The sequence below is a fragment of the Cygnus olor genome, chromosome 5 (assembly GCF_009769625.2).
Source record: "Cygnus olor isolate bCygOlo1 chromosome 5, bCygOlo1.pri.v2, whole genome shotgun sequence".
In the NCBI taxonomy this organism is placed as follows: domain Eukaryota; kingdom Metazoa; phylum Chordata; class Aves; order Anseriformes; family Anatidae; genus Cygnus; species Cygnus olor.
Genome location: NC_049173.1, coordinates 23,487,499 through 23,500,132, shown reverse-complemented (window position 1 = coordinate 23,500,132; position 12,634 = coordinate 23,487,499). Strand labels below are relative to the sequence as shown.

General features: G+C 43.4%; 1 protein-coding gene across 4 annotated transcripts in view; it reads left to right on the top strand.

The window, feature by feature from the left end:
* LRRC74A (leucine rich repeat containing 74A) overlaps positions 1-12,634 on the top strand; it is a 19,678-nt gene extending 7,044 nt beyond the window's left edge. For 2 of the 4 annotated variants that reach the window (XM_040559073.1, XM_040559074.1), the window contains exons 5-15: positions 430-526; positions 937-986; positions 1,778-1,859; positions 1,958-2,050; positions 3,560-3,645; positions 3,971-4,165; positions 5,314-5,409; positions 8,736-8,879; positions 10,268-10,375; positions 11,012-11,097; positions 12,407-12,634. In XM_040559073.1, coding sequence (XP_040415007.1) covers positions 430-526; positions 937-986; positions 1,778-1,859; positions 1,958-2,050; positions 3,560-3,645; positions 3,971-4,165; positions 5,314-5,409; positions 8,736-8,879; positions 10,268-10,375; positions 11,012-11,097; positions 12,407-12,482 — 1,113 coding nt within the window. In that variant the 3' untranslated portion in view covers positions 12,483-12,634. Of the gene's footprint in view, positions 1-429; positions 527-936; positions 987-1,777; positions 1,860-1,957; positions 2,051-3,559; positions 3,646-3,970; positions 4,166-5,313; positions 5,410-8,735; positions 8,880-10,267; positions 10,417-11,011; positions 11,098-12,406 lie in introns of all 4 variants that reach the window. The other 2 variants (XM_040559075.1, XM_040559076.1) reach the window with 2 other exon arrangements.

Below are 12,634 nucleotides of genomic sequence, written 5' to 3'. Positions count from 1 at the left end.
TCGGTCAGGAACTTTTATTCTCCAGCATGATATGGGGAAAGTTTTGTAAATAGATTAAGGGAGTAATGCAAAACTTTCAGATACAGATCCTTAGGAATGTTCCTTCACTCTGAATCTGGGGTATGCAAAATGCATTTTACTAGGCCATGGGATCTGTGTTGCATCAGAAAAAAAAAGATTCCTGGCCAAATGCCTCTTGGTTCACTGAAGACAATGATCCACGTGAAACTGATGGCTCTAGGACTCTGTTTCTGCTACGAAGGAAAAGGGATTAAACATACCTGTAACTTTTATTAATTACTGCCTGGCTGGCATTTCTTTTTTTTGCTGGTCTTGCATTATTCCTTTAATATCTTGGGCATTAAGGACACAATAAGGCTAATTCATTTTCTGGGCTCATCCTCCTTATCCTTCCTTGTTTCCTCCCAGAACATCTCCAATAACCACCTAGGCACAGAAGGAGCTGAAGCCATTGCCAGTTTGCTTTTGGACAACGCATCCTATCTCTATGCTCTTCGGCTCTCAGGTGGGCTGCATGCACCCAGTGATAGCAGTGGAAGTGAAATACTGTGTGTTTCATTTCAGTCTCTCATCCCAAGAACATTAGTCAGACTCTCGATTATGTCTCTGACAGGAACCCAGAGTGACAGTGTGGAAATCTAGATTTTTGTGACGTGATCAAAATAAATATTTGGCCTGCTAAACCTCCAGCACCTCTGAAAACCAGTCCTGTATGAGAAACTTAGACAATTGCTGTGTCTCTCTTATATCTTGGGATAATTTTGCTCTGTGGATTGGAGTAATGACTAACTTATCAAAGCCTGATATGGGCCATGATTAACTGGATGCTCCACCTAAAAGCTCAACCTCCTGCCGACCCCAACACAATGCCAAGGGAAAGATCAACACATTGTTAACACACATTTTCCTCCGCAGGAAACAGCTTTGGAGAAGAGGCTGCATCATGCCTTGCTGAGGCATTGATGGTGAGTTACCTGCAACCCAAGGTCATTTGCAGCCCTGGCTGTGCAGCAGACTCCTTGTCCTGAAGCTGCTGTTCACTTGGCATGATTTCACGTGGCAATGCCCGTATGATTTCCTGGCATAATTCTGCTAAGTGCCTCTTGCTTAATTCAGAAATGAGGGAGGCTGGGAGGACACAGAGAAGGAGAGAGTGAATTAACATTTCCTCAGGACAGCTGTGTGAGTCTGGCTGAGAAACAAACCTTCAGGGCTGTGTGACAATAACAGAAGAACATCTGGGTGATACCAAATTTTCAAGACACATAAGTAGCCCAGCTTCATAGCATTTTGCAATTCTTCAGCAAAAAGAAGAAGCTTGACTTCTCTTCTAAGTTCCTGTCTCAAAGTCTCTGCAGCACTGGCACCACCAGAAGCTCCCATGAAGCAAGGCTTTGGACTGATAACATAAAGTGCTCTTGGTTAGGATGCAATGGTGAGAGTGAAATAGGGGGCAGGAACAGCTGCAGGATGTGCTGCAGACCAGACATGAGCTGTTTAAGGGAAGTATGCACAACACAAAGCCCCATTGCTTTTGCTGTCTTGGAAAGATAATTGCTGTGATGTTATATGCTTGACAAAGCTCTGTCTTGGGGTACACAGTGCTGCCATCTCCATGCTGATGAACCCCCATGTGCTGGGGATTTCAGTGTGTTTGATATCCTTCTGTTTCATCCTTATGTGGGGGCCTCAGCATGGCAGCTGGCTGCAGCTGGCTGGAAGATTTCATTCTCCCTGCACATTTGTCTCTTCTCAGGGCAATTACCAAGTGAAGAAGCTGGATCTCAGCCACAATGAGTTCTCTGAGAAGGGAGGACAGCTCCTGGGACAGATGCTCGGTAACTTAATCTATTACTCCCCCAGAGCCAGGAGGGCAAGCACGCTTACTGGGGGACACGATGGGGTCAGCACAGTGAACATGTATTTCCTTCTCCAGCAAAAATGTCCCATGCCATGACCTGGTGGGTAATACAAAAGACTGGACTTAGAGCTTCCTGGCTAGTCCACCTGCTCACCCTCATCAGCACAGGTGACTAGCAACTACGTTTGACTGCTGTATCAGAACAGAAACAAAGGATGAGAAACCACAGTGACAGAGCAGTCTGTGTCAGAGAAAGGGGAGCTGAAAGAGAAGTCCCTCGGGGAGTTTAAAGCAAACGATTACATTTTACTGAAATCCAATAGGATCAGAACTGTTGTTTGTTTAAACTTTTGATCACAAATTTGAGGAACGATTTTTTTTTTTTTTTAAATAGCCCAAACCCTAATGGTTTGAGTCATTGTACAGCAAGCAGCAAGGGAAACAGATTATAAAGAAATAAAATAAAGTTGCCTTATTTAGCTGTTCAAAGTAAGTTCCAGAGCGTGTAGTAGCCCTGGAGAGGGAAAGCAAAAATAACAGTAAAAATCTTTCAGTAATCTCAGGTGCTGTTAGCGCACTGTGAAAGCCTTGTATGAATACCTGATGGCATTTCTTCCCTCGGCATTTCCAACATACCTGCTATTGTAACAGCCACGAGCCCATGACCAGAGCATCCTGTGTGCCTTAACCATTCCAGTAACACAAAGCTTTCAGTTTAATTAGCACTTTCCTTCTCCTGGTTCAGTGTTTCCACTGATATGAACCTGCTTCTAATTGCAATCAATGTCTTTCAAAGATGGATCAATTAAAGCTGCATTGAGGGACACAAGGCACTGTGCCCTTGCCTTGGACAAGCCTGCAGGGAACCCAAGCATCAGTGCTAAACCTCGTGACCTTCCCAGCCCAGAAATATGCATCTCCAAACTAAAAGGCCTCACACCCCTTCTTTCATCCCCTCCAGCTTACTTGAGGCAGGAGCTGTGGAGATTATTGCAGAATCTGTTACTTTTCTGTGTTCTTTTTTCTTTTAGAGGAATATTTTTAAGCCAGCTAAATTCACCATCTGCCTCCGTCCATCCTCCCATCCACGGAAAATCTGGATGAGAAATTCTGTCTGAGAATGAGAAGCGTTGGCAGCAAGTCCTACCCCTCCCAGTGTCACAGCAGGCCCAAATGAATTCGCACATACCCTGCTCTAAGTAGAATTTACACTGTGAGGTGTGCTCTGCATGTGAATTGGCACTGGCACATATACAGCTGGGCACAGCTACTATAGGAAGCTGAATTCCTCTCCTCTGCTAATCAAACACAGGCAGAGCAAGTCTTGATATTTTAGATGTGGCAAGGAGAATCCAGATGTTTTTCACAGTGAGAAACACAGACAGTGTCTACTGGTATAAGAAATCCTTCCACTGTCTTCCTCCCTCCCTACTTCATAATCCATTCTTTGATTAAGTCGGAAAAGGCTGTCTTCCCTCCCTGCTTGTGATCAGCAGCCCGTTCTCTGTTCTGTGGATGGAGTGGAAGGGAAGACTCTGTAGGTACAGGTTCCCCTTACAGCAATTAGTGAAGGCCACTGCTGAATCCCCAGCAAACTTTCTCTTAGCCCCTAACTGTGGTCAGCGTTTGTGTCCAGACCACTCTTCATGAGCTAACACCTCCATTTCTCTCCCTTAGCCAGCAACATGGCACTGGAGATTCTGGACCTGAGCTGGAACCACCTGAAGAGGAAGGGGACAGCGGCACTTGGCACAGGTCTCAGGGTAGGAACACTCCTGTTTTGTGCCACCCTGGTTGAAACACTGATGGGGAACGCACATCCCTGAGGTCTGAGCAGGCTTCAGTAGCTCTAGCAAGGCTCATCCTACTGACAATAGGAGTCAGGGCCAGGAGAAGAACTAAAGCAGTGAGTAGGTCTGGTGACTCACATGGATGGAGAGACCCTGGTGACATTGCAGAGCTGTTGGGTTCACTGGGGCTGGGCTGGGTGTAAGTTAAGAGATGCTTCTGCCTCATCCAGGCAAGAAAGGGTAGAGTGGTACACATGGTGGGCATGCAGCAGCTGAGATCTTTCTTCTCTTCCTGGAGGGCAACGGTGCACTGAAAATCCTCAACCTTTCTTGGAACAGCATTGGGAATGAGGGAGCACAGGCCCTAGGAGAAGCTCTCAAAGTCAATAGCGCGCTGGTTCACCTGGACATCAGCAACAACCAGATCAACAATGAGGGAGCCAAGAAGCTCTGCAGGGGCCTTGAAGTCAATGGAAAACTCAAAGTCCTGAAGGTAAAATAAAGCCCAGGGAGGGCTGGAGGAATAAATGGGGGGAGTAGAAAGATCTGAGTCAGGAGGCACAGAAGACAGAGGTGAGCTGTCTGAGAACTGGGAGAAATGAGTATTGTTCTGGCTTGAAGGTGAACAAAGCAGCAGGAAATTCTATCCTGTGAATTTCTGCCAGGGCAAATAAGTTGAACCGTTCCCTCAAAAAATCCCCCAAAGTCAGGCCTTGGCATAACCCCACATGCAATATTACCCCAAAATAGTTGACTCCTGTCATATCTAGTCTCAGTCATGTGAGAGCCTAAGCATTCAGCCGGTCTGCATACATACATAAAACATAGTTGCAAATGTGGATTTATATGTAACACATATTTCAGTGTAAGGCAAAGGTTCAGACTGAAGTTTGCAGGTGGGACAGAGCATGCTTTTCTCAGTGTGTTAATGATTTGCTAAAAATATATTCAAACACAGGATAAACTTCCATTACCACACCAGATCAATGCCACAGCACTATGTTGAGGTACTAGTAGTATTATCCCCAAGGAGTATTATCAAGTCCTGGAAGAAGAAAGCCAAAATTGCCTCCTAGTAAGCTAGGGATCAATAATCCTGAAAGGGGGCAAAGCTGAATGAACAGTCAAACTAGCTTCAGAGGTTAACCTTGAAAGCTAATATGTCTTCTCAATCCAAAACCATTCTGTAGGAATTCAGCTCAGAAAAGTCAGCTAGCTTATGAGCTGGATTCTCAGCCAAATTTAACGTCACCATCCTTGCAAATTCCCCATTCAGATGAATTCTAATAGCAGGCGCATCTTCAAATGCAGTCCATTGCCTCAGCCTCTCCCATCACATGGCTGAGCACAACCCACATCAATACGCCCCTGCAACAGATGTAAGGGACCTGACATGTCAAACTTCACCCGTGGAGGCAGATGGAGGCTGAGACAGCAATGCCACTGGAAGGCTGCAGTGCAGAGTTTTGGGTGACAGAGACAAGAGGTCATGAAATAAAGAACAAACCCATCCCAAGGGACAACAGTTATTCTACAGACCTACTGAAGGACGGGAAGAAAGGGTCACTGCTAAGGTTACAGCATGCCTCCTGCACGAAATCCTCACTCTTACTATGTCTGTCTACATCTCTTCTCCCACAGATGGCCAATAATCCCCTGACCGTGGAGGGTGCCAGTGCGCTGGTCATATCTGTCAGAAAGAACCCCAATTCCATGATGGAAGAGATCAACATCTCAGTAAGAGCTTATGTGCTAGAAAGCCTCAAAGTCCCTACACTATACATTTTTAGGAACTGCATAGATCCCAGAGCTGCCCTCTTCCAAAACTGTTTTGAGACTTGCTGCCTGCTTCAATTACGCACAGTCACTAATAAAAATGGCAGCCCTTCTAGGAGCCAGATGGAAATTCTAGGACTCCAGCCTAGCTCTGGAGAGAGGTGCCTGTAGTATCACCATGTTTCACTCCCTTCCATTTTGCAGTAGCAGAATAAGAACAAGGAATGAATTCACAGCGGAGGATGAATTCTCTTCATCCCATGAGCTGTCTCCCTCCAGGGTAACCTGAGATGCTAGATACCGTAAAGTGCTTTGATACTCTGTCAGGATGTAGAGGAGCAGAAATATACGGATGCACTGAAAGCAAAGTGCTTTTATTAAAAATAAATAAATAAATGAGCACTAATGTGGAATGAAAAAAAATCAGAGAGGCCAAATCTTAGTATGCATTTCCCTCTGTAGCTGGATGGTGGTGTGACATATTGTCGTAACCTCATGTGCTACTTCTAAAATGACAGACACAGAAATGCTTCTAAGCCCCTGAGTGAGGGCATGGGCTGCACCCCACAATGGGGAGAGACCTGAGCACGAACTGGTCTGCTCCCATTCCTGCCATCCATGCGGTGGTGCTTTACGGGAGCGAAATCAGGCTTCCAGGCCTGCAAGGACTTACAGAAAGTGTCAGTGGCCTCAGGGTCCTCCAGCCACCTTTGCGAGTGCTGTGATTAAAGGAAGGAACGTTTTCCAAAAAAAAAAAAAGATTTGAGACTTGAAAGATAAATAATATGTTCACACTTGAAACAAGCTAAAAATATTTCATGGGCAGTTTTAGAGACTTAGGTAACAGGTGGTATCCTTGTCCTGTGGTTACTGTATTAAAGAAAGAAATGAAAACAAAACAGAATAAATAATATTCAACTGTGGTCTTTCCTGAGAGTATTGAGGACTTGCAACAGAGATCATGTGAAGAGTGGGTATTCCTCTAGGGCAGACATTTTTTTTCCTGCATAAATTAACATCAAAGAGAATTATTTGACAAGTCTGCAAGGAGTCAGGCCTCATTTTACATAAGAAAACTAAAACAGGCTGTGTGTGGATAAAAGACTTCATTATAGCATACATGGTTCTATTAGTTCAATTACTAATAATCTAAACAATTCATAAACTTGGAAAGAGTAATATATTTTGGTTAAATTCTGAGCAATCAAATTATTGAAATGCATTTATTTGAAAGGAGCCACCCAAGAAATTTTGAGGCAAGGAGTTAACTAACATTAAGGGTCTTAAATACAACCAAAATCTCACAATGTATTTATGATTGTCAGGGTTAAGTGATGCTCTCTTCTCCTTACCCCCCAAAAAGTCTAAATTACCTGGCATTTCTTAAGATAAATAGTCAATGGCATAAATTACAGTGACAATGTAATTACAGTGACATTACAGGATCCCGATCAAATGTTTGTAGGTAAATGCCTCATCTCTCTGGCACACTTCCTTCCACCTGTGATGTAGGAAGTCTTGCATTTCAGTTCAGAATATTTGCAAATACACATTTCCAAAGATCTGCTTCTGTCTTAAACCTTTAAGAATTTAGCAAAGGTTTTAACAGGAAACTTAAGGGAAGACATAAACAAAAGCCTTTTCTGCCCCTTTTCCCAGTGATAAACGTTTATCTTGATTTTCAAAGAATGAATAATTAGTGTGTCTGTAGGAAGAATTTCAAATAAGGATCATATCTAGAAACTTCTGCATGGGTTTGACAGCACTAGCAAAGGCGAAGCAATAGAAAGGCACGTTTTTAATGATGTAGTTTATTGTTTCTGACAACATTTCTACGCACAACTGTTCCCCACATTCCTTCCATAATCTACTCTTTATAGAGCTTCAACTGGCAGTTACTGGCTATCAAATATTTTATGGGAGGCATGAATCAAAGCAGCTAACATATCCATCTTCACCATCATGGTACAAAAGAAAATGACGTTACTTAGCAGCTGCCCATGTGTTGTTTTTTCTGAGCTGTTGGCTGACTGTGTCAAAGACGCAGAAATACACCACCCGGCTCCCTCCAGGTGACCCTAGCAAGGTTTGTCAGGCCAGGCTTGCTGCTGTGATGTGCAGCTTCTGAGGTCACACTGGTGGTCTGCTGGCTTTCTGCTGGGGACAAGGCCAGGCTGGCAAGCCTTGGAGAGAGCTGGCTGCAGGCAGAGCCAGCTTGGGCTCTCCTGTGCTGGGCTCTCAGGACTGAGACACTCTGCTAACCTGCATTCTGCAGGGAGCTCATCAATGAGCCACTCTGCACCCATAAAAGAGTTGATTCTGAATGAAAGCTAGTAAGCCCAGCCAGACCCAGACTAGTTCAAGACTGTCCTCAAGCAATTGCAATCAAGACCTCACTGCAATGTAGAAATCTTCAGCTAAAAAGAAGCTGTAAGAATTCATTAGGATACTTTATAGACACACTTTAGGGAAAAAAAATACTATGCTTGATGCCATGGGAACTCCCCACAACGACATAAAAGAGAAGCTTTCATGACTTTCCTGATATTGAACTGCCTTGAAATTTCCCACAATTAAATATGTAACTAACATAACATATGAACATATATTTCCCTACCATCACGGATATGAACAAAATCAAAGCTACGTTTTCAAAATATCAGTCAAGATGAAAGTAAATTTGTTATAACTTAAATTTGGAAGAATAAATTATAGTGACAACAATATTTTCATTGATAGTTTACTTTCTAACATCACAAAACCCTACAACAAGACACTGTGCTGCTGCCCTTTCTGTAAGTACTAAAACAGAAAACTGAGTCTGAGGTCTTATAGGCCTTGGCTGTTTTGTTTTTTTTTTTCATTTTTACAGAACTCTAAGACAAATTTTTGGCCATTAACTAACACCTAATGCCTCGCAATCTGCATCTCAACTGAATGGAGAGGAGACCCATGTAGAACTGTCTCGGGGTGAACAAGAATCACCCAACGTTAAGAGGTCTTCAGTGGAGATATTTATCTAATGTACATCTACCTTGCATCAAATTAATTTCTACATAAATTAATAGATCATTTTCTAACTCAAACATGAGAAAAGAGAAGGGAGAATAACACTCATTTAGGGTCAGGCTTCTGTGGGATTCCTCAAAGTGAAGAGATGGGAAATGGCAGCACCCTTAGGAGAGAATGCTTACTGTTGACTGTAGATGGATTTGTTAATGAAAGCAAGTCTTTGTCATTCTCTGGGCATGCACGCTGACTGCAGTCTCCTTCCTCCTATGAACCAGAATGTGTTGGTGAATGAAAATTTCATCAAGTTGCTGGATTTTGTATGTCAAACACGTCCTGAACTAGATGTCATCTATGGTGAAGTTGAAGGCCGTATCTCCAAGATCCCCAAGCAGCATCCAAATCCTATGAAACTGATTCAGGTGAGCTACTGAACTTTGTCCACAGCTCCCCTGTACATGGTACACAAGCCCCAAGCACCTGGAGGGAGGGAGGTTGGAAGGGGTAAGCTTTCTTCCAAGTGGGAAATTCAGTCAAATTCCTTCAGAAAAGTATATTCATAATCACTACTGCACATTCACTTATCTTATTCCATGCAGATTGACAAAGCAAATCCTTTGATTTTCAGAAGATGAATGCCTTGGGATCTGAGGGAACTGGTCTAAAAAAAAAAAAAGTGTTTTTTGATTTGCATAGTTGTGATTTAGTAATGTTAATCGCATACCTTTGTATGACATCATTCATCCACATAGTTCCCTTTAAAATGCGCATCCAAATTATTTCTTCTACAGCTGAGAATACTGACAAAGAGAAGCTGTACAGTTTGACAGTTTTCAAAAAGCAATGGCAGAGATGACAATATAAGCAAACCCTAAGTGCTGTAATCACTGAACAGTGTTGTCTGCCATTTCCATCTGAATAGATGTTTGCTAGCTGCGGAAAACAAACTGATGGATTTCAGGTTTGATCCAAAGGAGCGTACATCCTGCTCACCCAGCCCACCACAACAGCTGACTCTCACAGAGCCCTTTCCTGACAGTTGTGATTTAGCATCAGAATGAATGCGCTTCATAAAAATAGGCTATGGTAATACAAACAAAAACTGTTCTAAATAGAAATGACTTAGCTTTTTAAGGCCTGTAATTTTTACGGATAGCAGCAGATGGTGCTGTCTTCCTTGCTGGGAGGCACTGGAGCACCGCTGAGTTAGGAACACTTCTGCTTTACCAGCTTCATTGTGCTTTTCTAGCTGCTGTGCAGATTTTTAACTAATTGGGTGAGATGTTGCTGTAGACATGGCTTCAGATGAAATTAAGTAAAAGTTTGGGCTGTTAGTTCACATCAAACAGTGCCTCTGTCATTCACGGCTAGCAACACACTAGCATGCTTTGCAGTTTTTAACAATAGTTATGGCACTCAGATGTGTTCTCCTTCAGGCAGACAGGAATTCAAAGAGCACTAAAGTGATCAGGAAAGGACTGTCCGTAGGTTGGACAGCCTAGCCAAGCGCCGCTGGTGGGATGAGGACCAAATAAGCATGCACAATTATCAGAAGAAACAGCTTGGATAAAGGTTTACTGCTGAGACTTGTTTCAAGGCAGAGGGTATAACTGAGAAGAATGGGATTAGCCTGAATAAAAGTTTTTTCTTCTGACAGTGGCTGCATAAGGAGTTAAGGACTCACATATATCAGAGATGGGCTGAGTAAAGGCAGGGTGACAGATGGAGGAATAAGGGGAGAGCTCGTGGCAGCCATCGGCGGCTGTTTCAGCTCATGGTTGTGCCTGTGTTTTCTCTCTGCTTCTCTTAGAAATATTTGAATGAGCACAACGTGCGACTCTGGGACTTTTTTCAGAAAATCGACAAAGATGGAAACATGAAGATCCCTGTGACAGCCTTCCGGAGAGCCATGCTGCAGGTGTGCCCCAGAAACCATGGCCAGGAGGCTCTCCTGACAGGGTACTGCTCTGGGAAAACCCCTCTGCTGCACCATAGCCACCAGTCAGCCCTGCTGGTGATGTTGTTCCGACTAGAAGGCTAAATTCGCTCACTGCAAAAGTTGAGCCCTCAACAAGACCCAACAGAAATCCTGTGACATCCAGTAAATACTACAGAGGGCATCAGTGATTATGCATCAACTCTAGAATATCACAAAAGCTTTGTAAATTAGAGGCCAGTTGTTTGTATAGGATATGCCTACAGGATCTTGAAAGATAACTTTGTCTTACTGCTATGGGAAAGTGAATAAGAGACATTTAAATCCTTGCCCCTACACACTGAGTAGACAATTCTCTTCCTGCCAAAACCACCATGGTGTTTGGATCAGTAGTTCTGGTCAGCTTTCCATGATGCTATTTTACACCCTTACCAAAAAAAAAGAAAAAAGAGGTATTTTTATCCTCTCCAACATCACTCTGGATTTTTACATCCCATTTTTTTCTATGGAGGAGTCTATCTCCTCACCTATTAAAAGATGACCAGGCCCCAGTCCAATATGGAGGGTTTTTCTGCTTTAAAATACCGAGGTTTGCTAGCATTTCTCTTCTTCTCTTAGCAATCAAGCATCCCACTGGATCAAGTCCAAATTAGGGAACTAGTGCACAAGCTAGACCGGAATCGGACAGGGATTGTGGACTACAGGTGAGTGAGTGACTCCACTTACTGTCCTGTCCTATGCTTCCTTTTTAATTTGGCACAATACCAAGTAAACACAACCTTATTCACTTTAGGAGGTGAAGGGACATGTGTTTTTGGCCAGTCCTGCAACATGACCACACATCACTTACCTAAGAGGAAGGCAGATCACACAACACCTTGTACGCTTAGAAGCCCTACTGAGTCAAACTAGAAGTCAGTATTACTTTTCTGTTTTATAAACCTGCTGTGCAAGCGCACGGATCTCAGAGCTGAATGGCATTTTCATTCACGCTCATAAGCCTGTGTGAGAATCATCAGTTCAACATTGTTCTCCCCCTGAAGCTAGAGTACGATTTGCAAAGACAGCATATCTGTATCTTCAGACCTTTTCCTCCATCCTCGGGACTCTACTTTTTTTCTTCTCTCTGATCCTTCTTCTTAGGAGACCTAGTTTTCCCTGGAAACCCACCTTCAAACTACAGAACTTTTCAATCTCTTGAAAGCGCATCTTTCTTAGTGCCTGTAGCAATCATGTCCAAGTTCTGAGAGTCTGAGCAGTCAGCAGCAAATTCCTTGGAGGTTGTCAGTCGCTGCAGGCTAAGCCGTTTGTCATTGGACCACAAGTTTCCCCCTAGATTTGCAGTCAGCTCTGACACGTGACTCATCATCTGAAAGCCCTGTTAACCATGGCCAAATATTCCCATCCCTCACTACATATTGATGGGTTTAAATGTGTGCTGTAGTCTAGTTCTAAGGCTAGAAGCAATGGGTCAGCTTTGCAAATCTTTTCACGTCTTAGCTTCCTAACGTCTTCAAAGAGCAGCTGAGAAGTGAATGACTTTGTTAGATCCAGTCTTTATTCCTTTGTGTCTGTTGGTGCTGTGCTAAAAGCATCTGTTCTCAAGCACTACATGGGCCTTAGCCTGGTTAAACTTGAATCGGAGGTTACATGGGGTTCCCAGCTACTTTAGGCACAAATTCCAGAACTGTGGCTGAGCAGCAACCAAATCAGGAACTGTTGAAACCCAGAAGACAACAAAGACTTCACTTGGTGCCATTAATGCTGCTGAGTTGATATGTAGGGGAAAAAAATTAGATATCTACTCCTTATGTGCATTTTAGCACTGTAGCATGTGTGTTAGTGGTAATATTCACCTTGCAGACAAGAGTAAGAAGAGTTGTGACCTTTGCTGTCCTTATTGTGCCCACTTCAGACTGGTTCCTCAGGATCCTATCAGCAGCTTAAAGACATCTGACAGGCAAGATTCACTTTACTAGATTAATACTTTTTCATCTCTTTCTTTTGAATTAGTCACCTAAAAGAGCAGAAGCCAGCACAGAAGCCTGTGGAAGGGGAAATGAAGGAAGAAGAGAAGGAAGATATGTAAAAATGAAGCAAGGAGGTATCAGACAGTGAAAGGTAGTAGGAGAAACACTGGAAGAAAGCTAAGAGTGGCCCTGGGCTTGGGGAGGTCTGATGCTGGAGAGCTCTGATAGTGTAAGTTATTGAATGTGGAAATAAAGTTGGTGTTCCACCGCA